This window comes from Ambystoma mexicanum, chromosome 11 (assembly GCF_040938575.1).
Source record: "Ambystoma mexicanum isolate Mex_15411 chromosome 11, UKY_AmexF1_1, whole genome shotgun sequence".
Classification (NCBI taxonomy): Eukaryota; Metazoa; Chordata; class Amphibia; order Caudata; family Ambystomatidae; genus Ambystoma; species Ambystoma mexicanum.
This window is the reverse complement of record NC_090934.1, coordinates 993237802-993261773: the sequence shown is the minus strand read 5'-3', so window position 1 is coordinate 993261773 and position 23972 is coordinate 993237802. Positions and strand designations below refer to the sequence as shown.

The following is a 23972-nucleotide window of genomic DNA, read 5'->3' as shown; positions in this document are numbered from 1 at the left end:
TAGAAAAGTTTCATAATGTTCCCTGTGGCTGTGAGGGGAGCAGTAATAGGTTTGAAAGATGTTTAGAGCCTGAGAGGATGTTGGTAATATTTAGAACGTTCCTAGAGCCTTAGAGGGGGGCTGAAAAGCCTAAAAGATTCCTAGAATGTGCTTGGCTTTGAGACATTGTAGAAATCACCTAGAGGCAGATAGTGGCACTGAGAAGCCAGGCAAACCACATAGAGCCAGGGGGTGTTGAGAAGACTGAAAGAAACCTAGAAATGATAGACGGCACCTAGAGGCGGATACTGGCCCTGAGAAGCCAGAAAAGGTGCATAGGGCCAGAAAGCGGTGATGCGAAGTCTGAAGGAAGCGTGAACTTGAGAGGGATTTTGAGAAGTTTAAAACGTGTCTACAGCAGAAGTTGTACTGAGAAGCTTGAAAGACACCTAGAGCCTAAAAGCGGCATTGAGAAGTTTAAAAAGAATCCTAGGACCTGACACAAATGCTCAGACGTCAGAAAGTTACTCCTATGTCCTGTCCTCTTTCCTCCATAATTATTGGTGCCTGTCCTTCGGGATGGGATGGGAGCTCATTTTGCACAGCATAAAAAAGACCAGTTTCCCTTTAAATGATTTTGTGATGCGCAGCAGCGTGGGCATGGTCAACCCAGCTGACCCTAGCAACACCGGTCAGTCCTTTCCTCAGCTTCCACAGGACTGGACACTGCAGCTTATGGTGAATTCTTTGCAGTGCAATGTTTGTTTCCTGTTATTATTTCCTCTCAAACTGCTGCCCAGCAACATCCGTTGGCCTTTTTGACAGATGTAACTGGTTTCACATGCTGCTCCTCCTGTTGTAAGCACTACCTGACAGAAAATTCAGACAGGCTCTGTTTAGAGTGCCTAGGCCACAACACAGGTGGGTCGACTGTGCGTCGTGCCACGGCTTTTCACCTCACACACTTCATCCATGCTACGCCGTTGGCATGAGGTATTCCACAAGTCCACGCCAACTCAAATCACTTACTTCGTCATCGTGAAGAAGACTAGAAGTTTATTTAATCTATGAAATTGGTTATTTACAACGCACTTAATAGCCAGAGCTTTCTAAATTTCTATGTTCTTCTGCATCACTCACTAGTGGAAGGGATGCATGTCCTGCTGAGGTTAACTACTGCTCTACAGAAGCTCGCCCAAGGCTTAAATCGATGCTCGTACGGAAGAGCCTTAGAGACGTGATTGCAGAGTTCACTCTGAAGCCTCACAGGCTTTGACTGGTGCTGTCGTTGAGGATCTTTTGGGGTCTGGGGTTCGGTCTGTCAGACTCATGGTGACACCTCTGCGTCAGAAGTCTACTGGACTCAAAGAGGGTCGCTGACATTCCGGAGCTTGCTATGAGGGCTTCAAGAACACTACTGGGCCGTGCCCGAAGAAACCAAAAGGGTCTGTAAAAAGTCTGTAAAATCGAGCACCGCAAAGAGCAAGCCTTCTCGCGCCTCACCCAACACACAAGAGTCAGCCCATCAATCTGTGCCCAGAAAACATATAAGGCCACCACAAGTACGTAGGCTCACAGGGGCCCAAAGAACACAGCAGAGCTCCCACAAAATGGCGACTAGACACCAAGAGAAGCAGAATGAGTCTTCTGTGTCTGTAGCAAATTTCACTCAGGCTGTGTCTGAGGTGTCCTATCCGGAGTCCCAGACATTCTAGGACATCGAACACCACAAATTAATTTGCTATCATTGGTGAGCAAATAGCCCTTTGTTAGAGTAGATTGGTCCCCAAACACCACATTGTCCACTTTATACCAGGTGTCTTCTTCCTCACTGAGATTTGGAACACTGCGTCCTCCCAGACACCATACGTGGGAACCAGTGAGCACATCGACTTAGACAGTGTCTTGTTCTTCATGGATTCCACCATCTCAAGCTACTTCAGAAGATAGATCTTTTGAGAGGTTGCAACGTCCGATACACTCGGAATCCGTGGTTGGATACTTCAAAATAAGAGAAGTTATTCCACAGTCAGTACCATGTCTGCAGTCCTCTCACTCAACCTATTCAACCCTTGCTGCCTCCAATTGTGCCACCTCCCAGTGCTCCCAAAGAGGCACCGTTACCTGCTCTTATTCAAGCTACCTCTGATCCTGTACTTCCACCTTCAGCACCCATGACCCCAACAAAGCACAGTACCTCTTCATGCAATGCACCCATAGACCCTGCACCACTTCCAATAGCTGATGTCTGTCACATGGACAGGTCACTGATAATGAGGATGTGTCCCCTTTATCAGCTAATGCTTTCCATAGCGCATGTGGGAAGTCCAGGATTTCCTGGGATTACCTGTTTAGAAGCGTTCTCTTCGGAACCTGCCGTGCTCACAGGAGTTCTCTCCTTAAACAAGGAAGACAAATCAGGGAATCCAATAGAGAAGGATATATTGGTTGTGGCAAAGAAGCTTTGGAAAACTTCTCACTCCACTTCAGCTACCAGTAGAAGAATCAATGCCAGATATGGTGAATTGCAATCCGATGCATGCTACAAATCATCAACCGCAATGCTTCTTAGTAGTGGTAGCCACTCTTATGTCTAGGACCTTACTTTCCACATTCGCTGGATCTCAAACTCAGTCCCCTCTTTACAAGAAGGATAAAATCCTTGAAGTCTATTTAAAGAAGGTTTGTTCCAACAGCATGCTGCATTTGCATCCGGTTGAATGTGGACGCCGTGTTAACAGCTGCCAATCAACGCTTATGGCTGGACATCTTGGACTTCCAACCATGCATTCCATCGTAAAAGAGTAGCAGTGCTCAAATGCAGTTTTGCTGAGGCAAAACTAATTGCGCAAGACCTCAGAAAGTCTTCTATGCACTAAATAGACACTGCCTCCAGGGCAATTTGTGTGGGTGTTGAAATGCGCAAGATATCCTGGACAAGAACTACACACTTTAATAAAGATGTGCAGGACAAAATACTTGATCTACCTTTTGAGGGGAATGATCTGTTTATTCATCCACAGATTAGGAATTAAATGAAAAAGAGGCGTCTGCTCTTACAGCCAAATCTCAAACGGTGCTATCTAAGGCAGTTTAGGGGAGATTTCATGACTATCATGATAGAAAGAACAGGCAGGCAGATAGATCTTGAAGCCTCAAAAAGACGCAAGCAGCAGGGATCCTCTAACAAGGGATTCCTCTTGTCTTCCACCTCTGGCTTTACAGAGCCCAAAAAACAATGAAGTCGTCATCCAAATCCACTTATCCTCTGTTAGGGGGCAGAATTGCCAATTTTCATCAGCGTTTGTGTACCATTTTGAAGGATTTGTGTATCTTGTCTTTCGTGCTTCAGGCAAATCGGATTTTGATTCCACCAGTTCCCCCTTCTGCTCCCCTCCTCCAGGCCAGATCGACAATACTCTGTCTGGAGATTTCCAACTTTCTGCAGATCAGGGCGATAGAAGAAGTGCCCCCTCTCGAAAGAGGAAGCAGGTTTTATTCCTGCCTCTTTATCGTTCTGAAAAAGAACGAGGCAGCCCTAAGAATGATATTAGATCTGTCCACCCTAAACCTTTTTCTACCCTTAGAAAAATTCAAGATGGTTATGCCAGCACAAATCCGAAGTGCCCTTTGCCCTGGAGACTGGCTGTACGCAGTGGAGCTGAAGCATGCTTACCTAAATGTACCCATTTTTCCAGCACACAAGAAGTTCATACATTTTGCTTGAGCAGGTCGCCATTATCAGTACAAGATCCTCCCGTTTTAGCAGAATGTGGCTCCGAGATTTTTTACAGAACTGCGCCCAGTTGCTGCACAAGTGCGGTTTCAAGGGGTCTTCATTTACCCATATCTAGATGACTGGCTCATCAGAGCAGAGACTTTTCCACCAGCATCTTCTCGACCTACTGTACAGTCTAGGCCAGTCTGTCAACCAGAGGAAGTCTTGCCTAATTCCAACCCACAACATCAGCGTTGTATGCTTCCAATGGGACTTGAGCTTGGGGAGAGTTTTCCCACTTCGGAATGGATTCTAGAGATCAGGCTGGCAACCTCATATTTTCTGTGCCATCTGGAGACCTCTGAATGGTGGTTCCAACATCTTCAGGGGTTTATGGTAGCATCCATTCTGCCCGTTCCCTTTGCTTGCCTCAAAATGAGACTCCATCTTCACCTTGCAACCTCATGGTGTCAAGATTTGAACATTCACTAGGATTTCCATAACTCTAGGGCTAGGGCCAGCCTTTTGGGGGGGAATGGTGTGATCAATTTTCAGATTGGTGTTCCCTTCCAGGAGCCTCCTGTATTCATTATAACTTAAGATTCCTCTTTCACAAGTTTGGGTGCGACTCTGGGGCATACTCTTTGGTCCCCGAAAGGAGTGGAGTTCCATATACATTTTCAGGAACTTTTAGCTATGTACGAGGCATTGAAGCCACTCCTTCCAGTAATTCAGAACTCATTTTTCCCACAAGGACCAACAGTAATGTTTTATGTCGACAAGCAAGAGGGACGGTCTGCACAGGGACACAGACTCCTGATCCTGGTCCGAGAGTCAGGAGGCAACAGTGCTTTTAACAACCTTTAGTAGGGGTTGGAAGAGAAAACTCAGTTCTACATGTGGTTATTCATTGAAAGCAGTTTCTAGCCCTGACGACACATTGTTCCGAAATGCATTGGCTTCTGTACTCAATACTGCATTCTAATGATGAAATAAATGAGGACTGAGTACAAAGAATATATATTTTTTGAAACAATAAGGACTTAACTAAATGGAGACATTGAACAAAATGAATGCATAAAGAAAGATTTTTTGCGAGCATCAGGCTGGTCCAACGGACTCTCTGAACCTTTCTTGTGGCAATATGCATACCCTTGTGCTAAGGGCTTGTCTACCTGTTTGCTCCAGATACCACTACTCACTGTTTCTACAAAATATATTTTCATGTTGATACACTAATTTATCTATCATAGTGGTGCCCACCTTCCTCCGTATAACAAACAAGGGGGAATCCGGTCTCCTCATCTTTGTAATTTGGCAATCCACATCTGGGAGTGGGCCATTCCACATCAAAGATAGCGCTTCAAGCAGTTCACTTAGCAGGCACACTCAATGTGTTAGTGGACATGCCCAGACAACTTCCTCACTCCTACCACGAGTGGGAGCTGTAAGGGTGCAGAAGACGGACTCTGACACTAAGGTGGCATGTTTGGAGCTAAAGTCTTTTATTAGATAATAAAGCAAGGGAAGGATTTCCCTGTTCCTAACAGGGGGTTCCCTGCCTCAACTAAGGATCTAAGGTTACTGTCAGGATGTTTTTTAAAGTAAAGGTGCTCACCACCCTGTGGCATGAAAACCATACTTCTGCCCCTTACACTATAAACTAAAGAATACCTCCCTTCTCCTGGGCTATGGTCAATGTTTCCTGGGCGGGCAAGAAGAATTCCTCCCTTCTCCTGATGACAAGTCTCAGATAGCCTGGGGAAATGACTCCCTTCCCCAGGTCACAAAGTTCCAAACAATGTTTACTGTGTAGGCCAGGCGACTGCCTCCCTTCTCCTGGTGTCAATTGTCAAATAGCCCATGTGAATGACTACCTTCCCCAGGTCACAACGTGCCAAGCAATATTTACTTCATAGGCCAGGAGAATGACTCCCTTCTCCTGGCGTTCATTGTTGAAATAGCCTGGGGGAATGACTCCATCCTGCAGGCCTGTTGGACCTTCCTCCTGCTCCGAGTTACCAGGAGAATGACTCCCTTCTCCTGGTAATCCTAAAACAATTTCTTATAACCAGGGGGAATGGCTACCTTCCCCAGATATTCTCTTCATTAGATTTCAGACCTACAACACCCAACTCTGAGTCTTTTGGAGGGTCCTCAACCCTGGCTTCTCTTCTTCTTTCTTTGGCCCTACTTGGTTCACTTGCCTGCCAAGTACTAACACAAGGAAGATGACTCGTATCACTCTCTTGGTTTGGGCCCCCGACCCGGGTATATCTTCTTCATTGGTTTAGCCCACCTGGTGCACTTCCCTGCCAAGTACTGCCATGAGGATGATGACTGGTATCACTCGCTTGGTCTGGGTCCTCGACCTGGGTTTCTCTCCCTTTATCTTTATGTCCCCTTGGCTGCCTTGCTTGCAAAGTACTGACACAAGGGGTATACTCCTGCTTGTTATATCCATGCAGGGAGATTGCCTTCTGTACCTTCCAGCCCCTACCAGTCCCTACGCCTCTCCCGTTACCTTGCCTGTTCCCAGGATGCGTGGCTGGCTCTTCCTGGGGTCCCTCTTATACTATGCATGCTGCACAGGCAGCTCCGTGTCTCAGAGCCTTCACCTTGTGGATCTCCTGCCCGGCCCTCGGACCGACGGTATGAAAGCTGTCTCTTGTGTTCGTGTCACCGTATGCTAGCCTACGTTACCGTCTGGATGCCGTTGGCCAAAGGAGTCTGGTGTCCTCTCGACTCTGAGAGTGGACTGCTCTCGGCTCCGTCCTGGCCTTCTCTGCGTCTCCTTCGTGCTTCCTGGGCTTAATGGGCTCTCATTTTAGTGGGCTGTGTCTCCCTGATAGATAGTCCTTCTTTGGTGTTTATGGAGTAGGAGGATCCATGCCGCTGCAGAAGCCTATAACGCTGCAGTTCCTTCTTGCTCTTCATTGTTTCTGTGTCACACCTCATCCCAGTATTTGGATTACCTATGTTCCTGATGTTCTTCTTCATTTCAGTACTTTCCAGGACCTTGAGGTACTTTACTTTACAAGAGTGTATAGGTCTAGTGTCTACAAAGAGGTTAGCAGAAGGAGAGGCTAGAGTGTGTGGGGTTGTGATGCTATACGCTAAATGGTCGTCCTTCTCCCCAGACGGGCGAGTCCCTCCTCATGGGATCTGCCATCGTGATACCACCCACAGGGGGACTATCGCATAGTGCCATGGCCTCATGGAAGTGACAACAACTGAAGTATCGTCACAGAGCTCAAGACCTCTGTGATTCAGGAGGTGTTGCAGAGGTGGGAATCCCCCCCCCTAGTGTATTTCTTTGAAACTGTGCAGAACCACTAGTTTCACCTCTTCGCATCACTGATGGGTCAGAATGCAGAGTCTTTGCGGGGGTTGGGGGCGCTTTTTTCATATCTCTTGGGATCATGGGAATTTCTATACAGTTGTAGCCAAATTCTGCAGTGCCATCAACAGCTCCATGATTTTAATAGCAACCCGATTGGCCGACCCGCATTTGATACTCAGATCGTCACAGGCTAAAGTATTTTGGGTCCTCTTCATCTCCCAGTGACACAGCATATGTTGAGCCAGCAAGAGGCTCAGGTACTACATAGCTCCACTCCATCGCTGAATTTAGCGGCTTGGTACCCTAACGGTTAGGATATGGAAACCTGGGTTTATCCAACCAAAACCTTTCTATAATCCAGGCAGTCAGGAAAGCTTCTACAATAAGTTAGTACAAGAGTAAGTGGACTCTTGTTTTGCTACTGGATGCTCGAGCAATCCTTAGATCTGCACAAGGCATCCTTGGACAATATCCTATCATTTATGTTCTACCTTATTTCTTCTGAAGTCAAGGTCCAGTCGTGCACATCATATTTATTAACGATCTGACCATATTTAGGCTCAGAGCATGTTCCAATCTCAACTAACAATCCCCTCATTAAGAAGCATTTCGCGGGTCTTCATCGGCTGCATCTGCCACTGAGTAGGCTGCATACTTCATACGCTCTTTATATATTGCTCACAGACCTATCTCATAAGCCATTCGAACTAACGGCTATTGCAGACTTTAGATTAGTTTCTTTGGTAGCATTCACTTCTACTTGAAGATAAGGTGAATTTCAGGCTCTCTCAGCTTAAGAGCCATATCCAGTTTTTTTTAGAAGGTCCTTGGAATGCTCCCTAAAATTTTACTGAGATCGATCTAAAGATTTCAGGATTCCATACAGTCTGTTTTTGGCCTTCGCGGGATGACAACGAAGTGCCAAGCTTCTAAAGTGACGGTTGCATGTTGGATTGTATCATGCATTGCTGAGGCTTACAAAATTCAGAAGGAAGCTTGCACGCACACGTTGTTAGAGCAAAGGCTACAGTCATTGCTTTTCAGAGATCTGTCTCCTGGGACATTGTTAGCAAAGCCGCTTCTTGGGCTTCTTCGTTTGCTTTTTGCAGACACTGCTATATGGACACAGCTGCTAGGTCTGACGCTGTCATGATTCCTGCCCCTCATATCCCCAGCCCTCCAAGATGTCAGGCTGGAGCCAGGCCACGATCACCTACATGGCCCTCAAGGGCCTCTCCATCCCTCCAAAGACCCACTTGGAGTCAGACTTGGCGCTGTGGCACCGGACTCGCTCACTCCCATAGGATAACATTGGGGATTGGACTTGTAGTGCATTGATGGGGACAAGATGGATGCCCCCACATATTTTGGTTCCCAGAACTGCATGTGCGGTCTAGTCTTTTGGGTGTGGTTCAGCCCAGAGACACCTGGGATTCCCAGAGACTATTTAAGCCCTACCAAGGCTGAGAAACATGTTTTGCGTTTTCTGAACCTGCAGCGTGACACTCACCGTGTTCGGATCTTTCTCCAGTAGGCCTGCATCTTTCTTCTGCGCTCAGCTCCTGCAAGAACAAGAACACCATTAGGAACAGCCTTACCTTGCGGCGCTTCTACCCATCATTCATCGCTCCTTCTGTTCTGCGGGCATCTTTGGCGTTGTCATTCCCATCCCGGCACGCCGCTTCCTAAGGAAAAGGGAAAAGAACAGAAAAGCCTTAGTAAGCATTCTGCAAATCTTCACTTATTTTTTAAATACTGTACGAGCTTCAAACACTTACCTTAGCCATTCTGGGGGAACTCTGTCTTTGAAACTTCTCATCCATCTGCAAGAGGGAAAAGACACTCCAGGTTAGCATGGAAACATCTAGAGGCGCCGCATACCGCACTTACCCACCGCATTTGTTCTTCATAACCAGCATCCACGCTGAAAACGTTGCAGCACCTAAAAGACACAGAAAAAGAACTTAGTTCAATGCAAATACGAAAGGGGTGCATCGCGCATCACGCTCTCACTCACCTTCAGCGCTACTCATCTCAGCAGCACCCCGCCATCCCCGGACGCCGGCCATCATCTAAGGAAGGAAAGGAACGAAATTAGAGAACTGTTCAAAAGACTCAATATACTTACCTGTCGGACTCTTGCCAGTGAAGTAACTAGGCAGCAACGAGCCTGCATCAATCAAAGCGCCCCTGCACTGAAAGCAGGACGGAGAGCACACTATCCAAGAAAACAAGGTGAGCTGTGGATCAAAGGGAAGGGTTGGACCCCGGGGAAGAAGGGGTTCAAGCACACAGAGACAATAGGGAGTTAAACTCTACCAATCCTGTGTTTCAGGCCCAGTCTCCAGTCGAATAGCCTCGAGGGAAGGGTTCGAGGTCGTAAGAGGTCAGAACAGGCTGAGTGACGTCCCCCTGGATACCAGGTGAGCGTTACAGAGCGCAAAGCCTCATATCAAAATCCACCTGGGCGTCATGAAAACGCCAGAAACTGACCAGTTAGCCCACATGTTGGGGCAGCTACGTTCCGAAGTACATGCAGCCAGGCAGGAGACCAACACCCTGAGGGGAGAGCTGATAGCCAAAGAACGCACTGATGATTTAAGCCGGCAACTTCTCCAGTCACAAGTAGAGCATGCACCATTGCCGGGAAGCGTGCCCTCGATGCCAGCGTCATCAGCCAATCCCGTTCAGATAACCCTTCCTGGGGCAGTTCCCTTGGCCCCGCCCGAACAATTTACAGGGGTTCCCAAGAGGTTTGCAACGTTCATGAACCAGTGTCACCTGCACTTCCTTTGTAGGCCAGGGGCCTTTCCGAATGACCAATCACGGGTCGCTTTTGTGCTATCCTACCTGAGTGGTAGCGCCACGGACTGGTCTGTACCCTTTGTGACCCAAGACAATCTTTTGCTGCATGACTTCAGGGGCTTTCAGCAGGAGATGGAAAAGCTGTTCCCCCGTCATACTCATGGGCAGGCATTAGACAACAAATTCTGTCCCTACGCCAAGGGAATCAAGACCTATTAACATACATAGCCACGTTCAATAGACTCATAGTTGAAGCAGAATGGCCAGTGGAGAAGAGAACCACATTATTTCATCAGGGGTTGCGGGGGGAGTTCAAGGATGTTCTTGCACAAGTAGTGAACCCCCCAAAAGGCTGCTCAGAATTTATTGACCTTGTTGTTCAACTGGATCATAGGTTGCAGGACCGAAGAGCAGATCGAACCAAACCGGACGCTCGCCCTATGTATGTGCATTCAAAGGACAATACTGCCCGAACAACGGAAGGTTCAGGAGAACCAATGCAAATTGGGGGGGGTCAGATCCCCCTTGACTAAAGCGGAAAGGGATAAAAGGAGACAGCAGCAGTTATGTCTGTACTGTGGAAGGTCAGGTCATTTCCTTAAAGAGTGCCCTGTGAAGCCACCGAGGAGGACGGTAGGGGCAACGGACAAGGAAGATACCATCAAGGAATCAGAAAACTCCCCAGCCCGGCAAGTGTAGGGATCCACTTGTCGAGCGAAGAAAGTGAGCTACAGACCTCCCATTTTGCACTATCTGTGGTCTTGATCAATCACCAACAACCATCTCGGATGCACGCAGTAAGAGCGTACATAGACAGTGGAGCCGTTGGGAATTACATCGACCAGAATCTTGCAGCAAAGATGGGGCTTCCGTTACGCCCTAAATCAACCACCGACACTGTTACCACTGTCAACGGCACGGAAATACCTTCTGGTCCAGTATCCCAATGCACTGCAGCTTTAACCCTTCTGTGCCAGGATGGACACCAAGAATCTATTGTTTTCGACGTCATTAAGACACCACAGTTCCGGTTGATTTTGGGAATGCCATGTTTGGTAGCTCACAATCCTCGAATCGATTGGCGAGCAAAAGAATTGGCCTTTCCCGAGAATTGCGCCCACACATGTTATCGCCAAGAGAAATAACCAATAGAGACCAGAACGTCCACGCTTGCAACTGTGGCAATTGGCACCCTACCAAGTGAATACCAGGACTTTCAAGATGTCTTTCAGAAAGAACAGGCTAATTCCCTGCCACCGCATAGACCATACGATTGCCAAATCGACCTGATACCCGGTGCACAAATCCCTTGTGGGCGAATTTACGCACTCACGGAACCAGAAAACCAGCACCTGAAGGCCTATCTTGATCAATACCTGGCCAACAGGTTCATCCGTCCCTCGAAGTCTCCAGCAGCCAGTCCTCTATTCTTCGTACCGAAAAAGGAGGGGGACTTGAGACCGTGCATCGACTATCGCGCACTGAACCAGATTACTGTAAAAAATCGCTACCCCCTGCCACTGATCCCTGAATTCCTTGATCAAGTCAAAGATGCCCAAATCTACATAAAACTAGACCTGAGGGGGGCATATCACCTTGTTCGCGTTAAATAGGGGGACAAATGGAAAACCGCTTTTCGCACCAAATACGGCTTGTACGAATATCAAGTAATGCCCTTTGGCCTTTGCAACGCGCCTGCTGCATTTCAATACTTCATGAACGATGTCCTACGGGAATTGATTGATGTCTGTGCTCTAGTGTACATCGACGATAACCTAGTATATTACGCATCAAAGCAGGACCACGTTAAACACATCCGATCTGTATTGGAGAAACTCCGTCAACACCAGCTCTACGCCAAGCTCGGAAAAAGTGCTCATTCCACGTCTCCGAGGTGGAATTTCTGGGCTTTATTCTCAGCCCGAATGGAATCTGAATGGATGTACACAAGGTAGATGCTATCCTGAACTGGCCATCCCCAAATTCATCAAGGGGGTTCAAAGTATGCTGGGTTTTGCAAACTTCTACCGCCGGTTCATCCCAGGATTTTTGCAAATCGTGCATCCCATCACGTCATTACTAAGGAAAAGCAACAAAAAGTTCCAGTGGACAACAGAAGCCGAGGAGGCTTTCCAGGAACTCAAAGCAAGATTCACATCTGCCCTAATCTCACGCCACCCTCGCCCTGATCTCTCATACCTGGTGGAAACGGATGCTTCAAGCATGGCTATGGGACCCGTCCTCTCACAAAAGGACCCCGAAACGGGCCAGTTACATCCTGTTGCCTTCTGGTCGCGTAAATTCACACCCCCTGAACTCAATTACGTTATCACAGACAAAGAACTCCTGGCCATTATGTCAGCCTTTAAGGCATGGTGGCACTAACTCTTGGGCGCCAGGCACACAATCACAGTAATACCTGACCACCGGAACCTCCAGTACCTAAAAACTGCAAGGGCCCAATCCTCACGACAACTACTTTGGGCTCTTTTTTTTGCTGAATATGACTGTGATTACATTTCGACCAGGGGTGAAAAACGGGAAGGCCGATGCCCTTTCCCGTATGGGGGTGGAAGAGCAAGGGTATCAGACCCCTGACCCAATAGCAATCATCCCTAGTGACAAGCTCCTAGGAATCAAGGCAACCATAACTCCGAAAGAATTACATTAAGAAATCCAAAACCTGATAGGTCTGGAGCAATTACAAGCGTGGAGTGCACAAGGAGAACATTACATGATAAAAGATCAGTTGCCCTACTTCAGGAATCGTGTATTCTTACCAAACCAAGAATTACGAGAACAAGTCATGTCCAGTTATCATGATTCCTTGATCGAGGGCCACCCCGGAATCGCTAAACCCTAAACCCTAGCCAAGGTAAAACGAAATAATTGGTGGCCCACGTGGCGTAAAGACATTATCCAATTCATCCTATCTTGTGGAGTGTGTGCTCAAAACAAGTCATCCAAGCAGAAACCGCTGAGCTATTACAGCCATTGGAAATCCCACCAGCACCCTGGCACACGTTGTCCCTCGATTTTATTACTGATTTACCACCCAGCCAAGGGTTTAACACTATTCTTGTGGTCGTGGACCTATTTTCAAAAATGACCCATTTCATTCCTCTTAAGGGGCTCCCAAATGCTTCCACTCTGGCAAAGATATTTCTTGAAGGCATCGTACGGCTCCATGGGTTTCCTTCAGTTTTGGTCTCAGACCGAGGTACTCAATTTGTATCTAACTTCTGGAGAAAATGCTGCTCTATGGCCCAGATTGACATCCGGCTATCCACCAGTCACCATCCCCAAATGGATGGTCAAACTGGGAGAACAAATCAGACGCTCAAGCAGTATCTGCGTTGCATGTTACACAAAGCTGAAGGAAGCTGGTTCGACCTATTATGCATAGCTGAATATGCTTATAATAATTCCCTACACACCAGCACTGGGCAGACACCCTTTTATACTATGTGTGGCAGGCACCCACATACTTCTGAGTTGGACGTTCCTACAACCCTGGAAATGCCAGCAGTCAAAACCTTGTACACAGCCATTTCTCAAACCTTTAAAAGGGCAGTTGAACACCTACTTCAAGCTAAGAATCGCCAAAAGAAGTTTGCTGATCAACACCGAGCAAAGGCCCCCAACTACCAAGTGGGAGACAAAGTCTGGCTGGTGTCTAAACACGTGTCCATTAAAGGAGCCCGAACTTTCCGTCCAAGATACCTGGGGCCATTCACCGTCACCTCCGTGATAAATCCTGTGGCGGTCAGACTAGCTTTGCCGTCAAACATGCAGATTCATCCTGTGTTCCACGTGTCTCTCCTTAAACCTGTTCAACCTGGGACCCGGGTAGCAACGCCACCGCAGCCAGTAGTAGTCGCCGGGGAGCCAGAATTCGAAGTCAAGGACATCCTAGATTCAAAGTACGTCAGATCCAAATTATACTACTTAGTAGACTGGAAGGGGTATGGTCTACAAGACAGGACATGGGAGCCTTGTGAGTACATCCATGCACATCGCTTGCTTAGACGATTTCATCAAAACCATCCAACCAAACCAGGACCAGACAGAAGAGCCACCTTGAGAGGGGCCTTGGGGGGGGGGTGGGGGGAGTGCTGTCATGATTCCTGCCCCTCATGTCCCCAGCCCTCCAAGATGTCAGGCTGGAGCCAGGCCACGATCACCTACATGGCCCTCAAGGGCCTCTCCATCCCTCCAAAGACCCACTTGGAGTCAGACTTGGTGCTTGTGGCACCAGACTCACTCACTAGGATAACATTGGAGATTGGACTTGTAGTGCATTGATGGGGACAAGATGGATGCCCCCACATATTTCGGTTCCCAGAACTGCATGTGCGGTCTAGTCTCTTGGGTGTGGTTCAGCCCACAGATACCTGGGATACCCAGAGACTATTTAAGCCACACCCAGGCTGAGAAACATGCTTTGCGTTTTCTGCACCTGCAGCGTGACACTCACCGTGTTCGGATCGGTCTCCAGTAGGCCTGCATCTTTCTTCTGCAAATCTTCGCTTATTTTTTAAATACTGTACAAGCTTCAAACGCTTACCTGAATCCCAGCTGCTTTGGGGGAACTCTGTCTCCGGAACTTCTCATCCATCTTCAAGAGGGAAAAGACACTCCAGGTCAGCGTGGAAACATCTAGAGGTGCTGCATACCACGCTTACCTACCGCATTTGTTCTTCATTACCGGCATCCACCCTGAAAATGTTGCGGCACCTAAAAGACACAGAAAAAGAACTCAGTTCAATGCAAATACGAAAAGGGTGCATCGTGCATCGCACTCTCACTCACCTTCAGCGCTACTCATTTTAGCAGCACGCCGCCATCCCCGGACGCGGGCCATCATCTAAGGAAGGAAAGGAACTAGAGAACTGTTCAAAAGACTCAATATAATTACCTGTCGGACTCTTGCAAGTGAAGTAAATAGGAAGCAATGAGACTGCATCAATCAACGCACCCCTGCGCTGAAAGCAGGACGGAGAGCACACTATCCAAGAAAACAAGATGAGCTGTGGATCAAAGGGAAGGATTGGACCCCGGGGAAGAAGGGGTTCAAGCACACAGAGACAATAGGGAGTTAAACTCTACCAATCCTGTGTTTCAGGCCCAGTCTCCAGTTGAATAGCCTCCAGGGAAGGGTTTGAGGTCGTAAGAGGTCAGAACAGGCTGAGTGACATCCCTGTGGATATCAGGTGAGCGTTACAGACGCCAGATCCGGAAAGACGGTCGTACAAAACCTGTTTGGCTAGATTTATACTCCGCCCTCCCGAGGATATTTTAATGGTGTTTAATCTCCATAAGTATGGAGGAAAGGGGCCGGGATGTAGGAGTAAGAAAATGTTACTCACCATCATGACTTCTGTACTTCTAGTTCATAGTCCCCTTACCTCCATAAGTCCCCCCTGCCGACCCAATTAAATAAATTCATAGTTCAGGTTATCCATCTAACAGTTCCAAGGACTGATCAGTGTTGACAGGCAAGGAGGTCAGCAAGGCTAGCCACGCCCATGCTGCCGCACCTACTGGGCAACACACAATTATTTAAAAGGAAACTGTTCATTTTTTAATGCTGTGCAAAAAGCGCTCCGGCCCTGTACCTAAAGATGGACACTCATAAGTGTGGATGAAAGGGGACTATGGACTAGGAGTACAGAATGCAGTACAGTGAGTAACGTTTTCTAAATGAAGCACTGAATCGTGAAAGCCTTGGAAAGGCATTGAGACGCCAACTAGAGACTAACAATGTCAGGAAAGGAGTGAAGAGGTGAAGGAGCAGACTGATTAATCTGACACAGTAACATTTTGAGACAAAATAACTTTGAGGCAAGAGACTCTGAGGCTGTTTCATGGAATTTGTGTGCGAAAAACGGGGATTTGTACGCCATTATGCCCGCAAATCCCTGTTTAACAAATGGAGATTTGCGGGCAGAATGGCACACAAAGCCCCGTTTTTCAGCACACAAATTCCATGAATCAGCCCCCGAGTCCTTGTGTTATGATCCTTAAGGTTTATCTGTATTTGACCCTATGGCGACCACTCTTTTTCCCTTATGTTATGTTACTTTGCATTTATATAGCGCCTTATGTACCATTGGTATGGTCTGAAGGCGCTGGTAGGTTGAACGCCCTTGGGAACCGGAGTTCAAGTCAGTAGAGAGAGTACAGAGAGACAAAGGTGCGTGTGAGCACCGGCTATGTGTGCAGCTGGTGTGGCATTTGTGTAATAGCTGCTTCTTAGCGGTAGGTATGGTGGTTGAGAGATCAGGAGTATGTGTTTGTTCTGGCAGGATTTATCCAGATCAAAAGTGGCTGCGTTAGGCCTGAGGAGAACGCCTGGCTGGGGGTGTGTAACCAGTAGTGTTTACATAGAGTGATGGGGAGTATGTGGCAGATGTTGGTATGAGAACAGTTATACCAAATGGTTTCATACTATCTCTGTGTTCTTGTTGGATGGTGGTGTAAAGATGAGAGTAAGCGTGGTGATGAGCTATGATGGGTTACATGCTCTTTGTCAATGTTTGAAACAAACGTTCCATGCACTCCAGACTATTCCATGTTAGTCACGCAATTCTGTGCACTCCAGTCCGCTCCATGCATTCTGGTATGCTTCATGCACTCCAGTCCGCTCAATGCACTCCAGTCCACGCCACGCACTCCAATGCGTTCCACGCACTCCAATCCGTTTCATGTATTCGGTTCTGATCTATTTACTCCAACCCGTTCCGTGTATTCTAAGTTGTTTTATGTACTTCATCCATATATTTCATTCGTACCATTCTACATACTTCATCCGTTCCATCCACATATTTCTCACGTTCTATCCACATATGTTCCCGGTTTCATCGACATACGTCGCCCGTTCCATCCACATACATCATCCATCCACATACATCTGCCGTTTCATCGACCTACGTCACCCATTCCATCCATATACTTCATTGGTTCTATTGACATGCATCACTGGTTCTATCCATATACGTCACCCATTTCATCCACATACTTCACCTGATATGTGCGCTCTACGCATTCACTGGCTCTATGTACTCATCCGCTCTACGCCGTCATCCGCTCTACGCACTCTTTCGCTCTAGGCACTCATCCGCTCTACATGCACTCGGCACTCATCCGCTCTACGCCACTCGTCCGCTCTACGCCACTCGTCCGCTCTAGGCACTCGTCCGCTCTATGCAACTCATCCGCTCTATGCCCTCGCACGCTCTACGTATTCACCTACTCTACTCACTCATCCGCTTTACGCACTCACCACCTCTACGCACTCACGTGCTCTACGGACTCACCCGCTCTACGGACTCACCCGCTCTATGGACTCACCCGCTCTACACACTCACTCGCTCTACGCACTGACTCGCTCTTAATCGCCTTACCTCTTTTATGTATCCCTCCTCTCATTACACACTCATTTGCTCTGTGCACTCTTCCGCTCTGCGCACTCTTCCGCTCTGCGCACCCTTCTGCTCTGCTCGTCCATCATGCTCTGCTCGTCCATCATGCTCTGCTCGCCCATCATGCTCTGCTTGCCCATCATGCTCTGCTCGCCCATCTGCTCTGCGCACTCTTCGGTTCCGCGCACTCTTCGGTTCCACGCACTCTTCGGTTCCGCGCACTCTTCGGTTCTGCGCACTCGTCGGTTCCGCACACTCTTCCATTCCGCACACTCTTCGGCTCCCCGCATTCATCCGCTCCCCGCACTCGTTCTTTCCAGGCATTCATCTGCTATATGCACTCTTCAGCTCTACAAAGTCGTTCGCTCATACGCAGTCATCTGCTCTATACACTCATCCGCTCTGAACACTCGTCCGCTCTGAACACTCGTCCGCTCTATACACTTGTCCAGTCTACAATCTCGTCCTCTTTATGCACTCATCCACTCTACACTCATCCATTATGCACATTCATCTGCTCCAGCGTTCTACACACTTCTCTGCCCTTACACACTCATCCGCTCCACACACTCGTCCGCTCTACATGCCCACCGCACTATCCACTCATCCGCTCAGCATACTCATCCGTTCTGTACAGTCGTCCGATCTACACACTCATCTGCTCAGCGCCTTCATCCGTTCCACACGCTTCATCCATTCTAACGATTTCATCCACTCCATACACTTTGTTCATTCTTCATGCATTACATCCATTTCATTGATTTAAATCTCGTTACTGTTTTCGTACGATTTATTCTTATCATCCATTTCAATGCTTTTGTCTACTTTACTCGTTCTATTCTGTTTGACCTTTTAGTCTATATTATCGGTTATTAGATGTCGATTTCTCGTATCTAGCAGTTTGTTGGACTGGTGTCATTGAGATGCTGTCATTCTGTTGGGGTTAGTTTGCGTAAGGGTTGGTTTTAGGGGAAGAGCTAGGTTTTCAGTAGTTTGCGCCTGTAATCCCAGCGTAAAACAGGGAGGTTGAGGTTGTGGATGGGGGTTTGAGGCTGCTGTTCATTGACCACTGGTGATCTGAGCTAGAGCTATCCTGAGTATATTCAGTGTAAACCCAAGTGAAGGGGCCTGTGCTCTGTTCCTGGTGAACCCAGAGAGAAGCGGACTTGTTTCTGTGTGAAGTGGGATCTACGAAGTACATGGGTAGTGAGCTGGGCCTCACAGACACAACCTCACAGTAGAGTTGAGTGTGAAAAATCAGATTGGCCCCTATATTTCAGGATACTTCAACTTTTGGGGTAGGGGGGGTGCTCAGACTCGTAGAGCATATGTCCCGTGATCCCCAACTACTTTTTCCTTTTGCAACTTGAAGGCTGGTCGAGAGTTTGCTAGTTGAAGCAGGGCAATGACCAGGACAGCAGGCTCAGTTGTCCAGAACCATGGGCTACAGTGAAGCTGCTAGATTTATAGCAGTCATTAGGAAATGATGGAGAGGTAATTTGACAAAAGTCCATATTTTATAAACGCCAGTGATACAGGTGATGGAGACAAAATAATAGCACAAGAGCAAAGGCAGGTATAACTCAACGAAGCTTCTCTCAAAGGACATGAATGCAATGCTGGCATGCCCTCAATCTTGTTTACGCCAACTGTGAACTTCATACATTGGGTTGATGGAAGTAAAATAGAACAGCTATGGCAGAGCAATGGGCAACAGGCTGTGTTGTATGCATATGCCCCCCAGCACTCACTTAAATCTCTGCCTAGTTCATTTTCTGGATAGTTCAACGTACTTAGGATCTGGAGTTGGAATGCTAGGACACGCTGGCCAGATTCCTGTAGGTCAATGTGCTTGATTTCTTCTGGATAGGGTGGTCAGCTGTGTGTTCGTTGGAGCCGAGAAAGTGAGAGTAAGCCTCGTAGGCTAGTGTGTTACTTCAGAGTTTCCTTGGATGGGTCTATTAAGCAGAGCTCACTCTCACGATGCCCATATTCAGACTGTGAAAACACACCTCAAGAGTTTTAACCTCATCTTTTTTTTATAATTATACATATATCACAAAATGGCACAGATCATTGCTGGTGGGCATGTGAGGGTTTCTCTGCCATAGTTTAGTGCCAACAAGTGTTTCATGCCATAGGCCCTTCCTTAAGCCAAAACAATTTTTTCTGGCACGCGTTCTGTTGAGTAAACTTGTTTGAGGGTCAGTGGTCTATATAGGAAGTCTTCATTGCTCCAGGGTCCAAAGCAACAGCATGTTCCTTGCTCCTGCTTGAACTATAGAAAGTGAAATATCACCCCTGTGATGATTTGGACGCATGGTCTCTGACAATATAAGGATAATCTATGCTAAGGATGAGATATGGTTCAAATGTTTGGCATCTCTGGTCACTCTTCCTCAGATGTGTAGTTATCACAGGTCGTTTAATTGTGAGGAATGGTTGGAACTAGTCACAGGCTCTGGGTCATGCCAGAGGCTGCCTTGGTAGCGACTGCCATTTTGTGTCTACTAGTCCTGGCGGGTTAATCGTCCAGGTGCTGTTCCTCCCAGGTGGAGGTCGGGATAGCACTGTAAGGATCCATAATCACTTTGGCGCAGCGGATAATCATCATGACCAGGAAGAGGCAGAGGAAGACGAAGCAGGCCAGCGTGAGCCCCTTGTCCACGTCAATGAAGGCGGGCTCTGGGCTTGGCTCCTCCATGGTGTATGCCTCTTCTCACCAGCCCAGGTTAGTGCTGTTATCATCATCCTTCCCCTGCAAAAAACCCAAAGGGAAACAATTCAATGAGATGATCTGAGACTTTACAGAAGAACAAGGCTAGCGGGCAGCGGCATGCCACAGAGACCACAAGATGGGAGCAAAAGAAGGCCAAGCGACAGTGAGGGGCAGAGATGGTGAAAGAGGAAAAGTAAAACAAGGAGCAACATACATCTCACACAGGAGCAGAAAATGGATGAGGCATTGTAACATGACAAGGTTCAACCTGTACGGGGGCTTAAGGGGGAGTTCAAGCCTGTGCAAACCTAACCACAGGGTGGTATGTGTTGGGAAGCTTCAAAAACAGTGTGTATGGCCCCCTCGGGCTGCTTCTTAAAGTAATGAGAAAAAACACCTGCAGTGTTCACAAGGGTTTGAGGTTTTTCCGATGGAGATTGGCTCTACTAATGACAGAGTCTCTCTCTGAGACTTTGCTCAGAAGTTGCAGGATCAGGGTCCTTTGAAGGGAAGGCAAAATATAATAAAGGTTTAGAACGTCCCCCGTCAAACATATGTAGGTCTATTGGGGGACTACTGAAATGGCCTCTGGGTTATTTGTCAGAGGTAAGGGTACTCTGGGGAGCCTGAAATCCTTTGGTGAGGTCAAGACATATTGGAACCAGCTGGCAAGCGATCAGGGGATGGCTCCTGGAAAATGTATTGAATTGATGAAAACTCTGGGCAGCTTGATGGAAAACAGGGGTTGATGACATGGGGAAAGCATTTACCAATAACCATTGTGATTAGTAGATGACGAATGAAGGATCCCCGCTGAGAATCGGGTTTGGAGGTTCCTGATGGAGATTGGGGGACCTTTGGGATTACTTCATGGAGATCATCAATTGGTACATGCGTGGCATCCCCTGAATAGTAAACGGGTTCATGTGCAGATTGTCTGGGGAATCCCTGGAGGAGAAGGGGTCAGCGGATAAGGGCACATGGTTCCATCTTCTGCTGTGGGCACAGTGCTCACAGATGGAGGATGCAGTCTGCTTATGAGGCCTTTGAGATCCCAAGAGAGAGTGGACTTCAGATGATGGGACGGGGGTATCTTCAGTATTAAAAATGTGGCATGCCAACATTGCCATCGGAAACTCTGGACCTATTAGAGAGTGTATAGCATCATGAACTAATCCCATCTGGAACATTGCACAGTTTTATTTTGAATGTGCCTCAATGTTGCCTTTGGGCAAATCACGGTGCTTAAAGAAAGGACGGTGAAGAACCCCAGCAGGATTGGCCAGCAATCAGCTCGAATCAATGTACCCTCTAAATGGCGTTTGTTCAGGTCTGCGTGTACGTGCCAATGTCCAGGAGCATGTTGGAAGGAGTTAGCCTGGTCTCTCTTTAGAGGGGGCCTGGTGGAGCGCAAATAGTTGCAGTTATTGGGAAGATTCTTTAAAAAACAAAAAAATGGTTTCAAGGTGAAAGAGGAGAGATATATCCTCAGAATTCGGGGACATAAGAAATATGTGATCAAGATTGCAAATACACTACTAGCATAAATAACTTGTCAGACAGACAATGCCAAAATAAGGAGGCCATCTCTGCCAGACTATAAATCCAATTCCAAAACTATGCCAGGATAGTAATGCCACTAAAGAGGTACAAATAGGTCAATTCTGCATATGCAAGGGCCATGTAAAATATCTCACACAATCATATGCCAGAAAAAATGTCTTGAGACTGGTGTCACGAACGAATCCCACATTTGCTATGACAAAAATAACTTGATAACCATAATTCCCCAGAATAATGTACATTCGTTTTGTAAGAATAACACCCCTAAGCCATGTTATGTTACTTGGATTTGCACCGCACACTGTTGCATGGTCTCGAAGTGCTCAAACGGATCTGAAAGGGAGTGTGTGATTAAGCACGGATAGAGGGGAAATGCAAGATTGCAGTGCTTTGTGTTGCTGCAGCATGCTGATCGAAAGTACCCCAAGCGCTGCGAGCATGTGAGATTTCTGTGTGTTTCGTGATCGGAGGCATCAATGCAAGGATGTCATTTCACCAAAATGTCAGGGGAAGGGGAAGTGACATCACACGACCATTGACCCTCTGATGACATCACAGGAAGTGATGTCATTTGACCCCACCCTGAAGTGAAATCACAGGAAGCAATGGAACATGGCCTTTCACCCCTTGACAAAACAGGAAGTGGCATAACATAGCATTGCTAAGTACACTACAAAAAAATATGGTTAAGATAACACTATAATGTGGTATACATTTCATACAAGAATGGATCACCATATGTATTGTTGGTTTTATACGAATTGTTCGTTTTACAACTGTTCGAATGACAATTGACCTTTTCACAATTGACCGAATTGTGAAGGTCAATTGTACCATATATGTGGGGGGAAACCCCCCACCCAACGCCAAACCCCCCAAAACCCATATATATATTCGGTCAATTGTGAAAAGGTCAATTGTGACCCTTTAAATTCGGTCAATTGTTCATTCGAACAATTGTAAACGAACAATTTGGGTAATACCGTATTGTTAATATCAGTGTGTATAGGCCCATATAACCAAATTACTGTGAATGCAAGCAGACGTCCAAGCCTAAAGGATAATGATGTGTTATTATATTGCTTAAGTTCTGTATATAGAACATATATACATACAATATCACCCAACCTGTGGTGGTACTCATTTATCGACCTCAGAAGGATGAAAGGCTGAGTTGAGGTGTTTAAGAACAGACTGAATTGTGCCTGAAATCAACCTTTAATGAGTCTAGCAATTATTGTATAGAATCGCAGAAAGACAAATTATCTGTCATTCCTATTCTTTGTTATTTAGGGTCACTGCTCAAAGAGTTAATCTTGTGGAACGCCCTGTTTTTTTAAGAGGCCTGAACAAGAATGTCAGCCACTCCAGAAACAAAGAGCCACAGACCAGGAGCTTACATTTAAAAAGAAAAAAATATATATTTTTTTTTACATTTTCTTTTTAGGGGTAGCAAGGGAGACCACAGGGGTTGCAACTGCGACCTCTGGCGACCCCCAAATGATGTCCCTGCATCGATGGCTTTGTGTCCAGAAAGGAGACCATGTGCGCTTGTGGTGCAGGAATGCTTTGGATCAGGGTCGTCCTTTATTCATTGGTTTGTAGAGATGTAGACTTCAGTTCTTTGATGCTAGAGGTTGGCTCTATCAATAGCCATGTGCCACTAGCTAGCTTAGGTTTACATGTGATGAGTCTGATGTAGAGCTTGGTGATTAGGAGGTAGGGCTCATGATATATCTCGTGGTATTGTGTTGAAGTGTGATTCTGAGGTGAGAGGTCCTGTTGCTGATATTTGTTGTGTTGTGGTAGCAGTGTTGGGTAGACAGGTCTCTGCTGGGTGCGTGGGTGCCCTTCTTTCCCTGAACAGTTGGTAGTGGTGTGAGCCGATATGGTGTTTCCTTTAAGTTTTTTCTTTGTCCTTGAGGATTTATTGATGATGCGTCTTGGGTGGCTTTTGTTTGGGTGCTGATTGGTAGGAGTCATCTGTGTATCACATAGTGGTTTTCAAATGAGCACCGAAGGCCGTGTGGCATTCCCTCTTGAGTGTGTTCCATGTCATGAGTCTGAGTGCCATGTGCAATTATTTTCCGTTATTTACCATTGGCTGATCAGCTTCTCCCTCAATTATGCATTTAACAGACATGTTTTCAGATAATTCTTGAATTAAATGTGTGCATGTATGATCGAGTCTTCCCTCGGCAGCGTGTTTCAAGGTTTGGCTACCAAGGTGGATTAGGCAGAGCCTTTGTGTCTTTCTATGGAATATCACCTGCTTGATTATTTGATTTGTTAGTTATCACTCAATCTGTATGCACTGGTTGGTTAGTATTGTGAGATTCTGGACTTGATTAAATCAGCTCCTTGACCTTTCTGCCCCCTGAAGATGATGCAGTGAGCTGGGTTTATTATTTCCCCCATATC

At 47.0% G+C, this 23972-nt stretch overlaps 1 protein-coding gene across 1 annotated transcript; it reads right to left on the bottom strand.

Moving 5' to 3' along the window:
- Nucleotides 1–19793: 19793 nt before the first annotated feature.
- Nucleotides 19794–19973, bottom strand: CTXND1 (cortexin domain containing 1). The gene has a single exon (XM_069625270.1). It carries the CDS (start codon nt 19971–19973, stop codon nt 19794–19796), a length of 180 nt encoding a protein of 59 aa, XP_069481371.1.
- Nucleotides 19974–23972: the final 3999 nt, after the last annotated feature.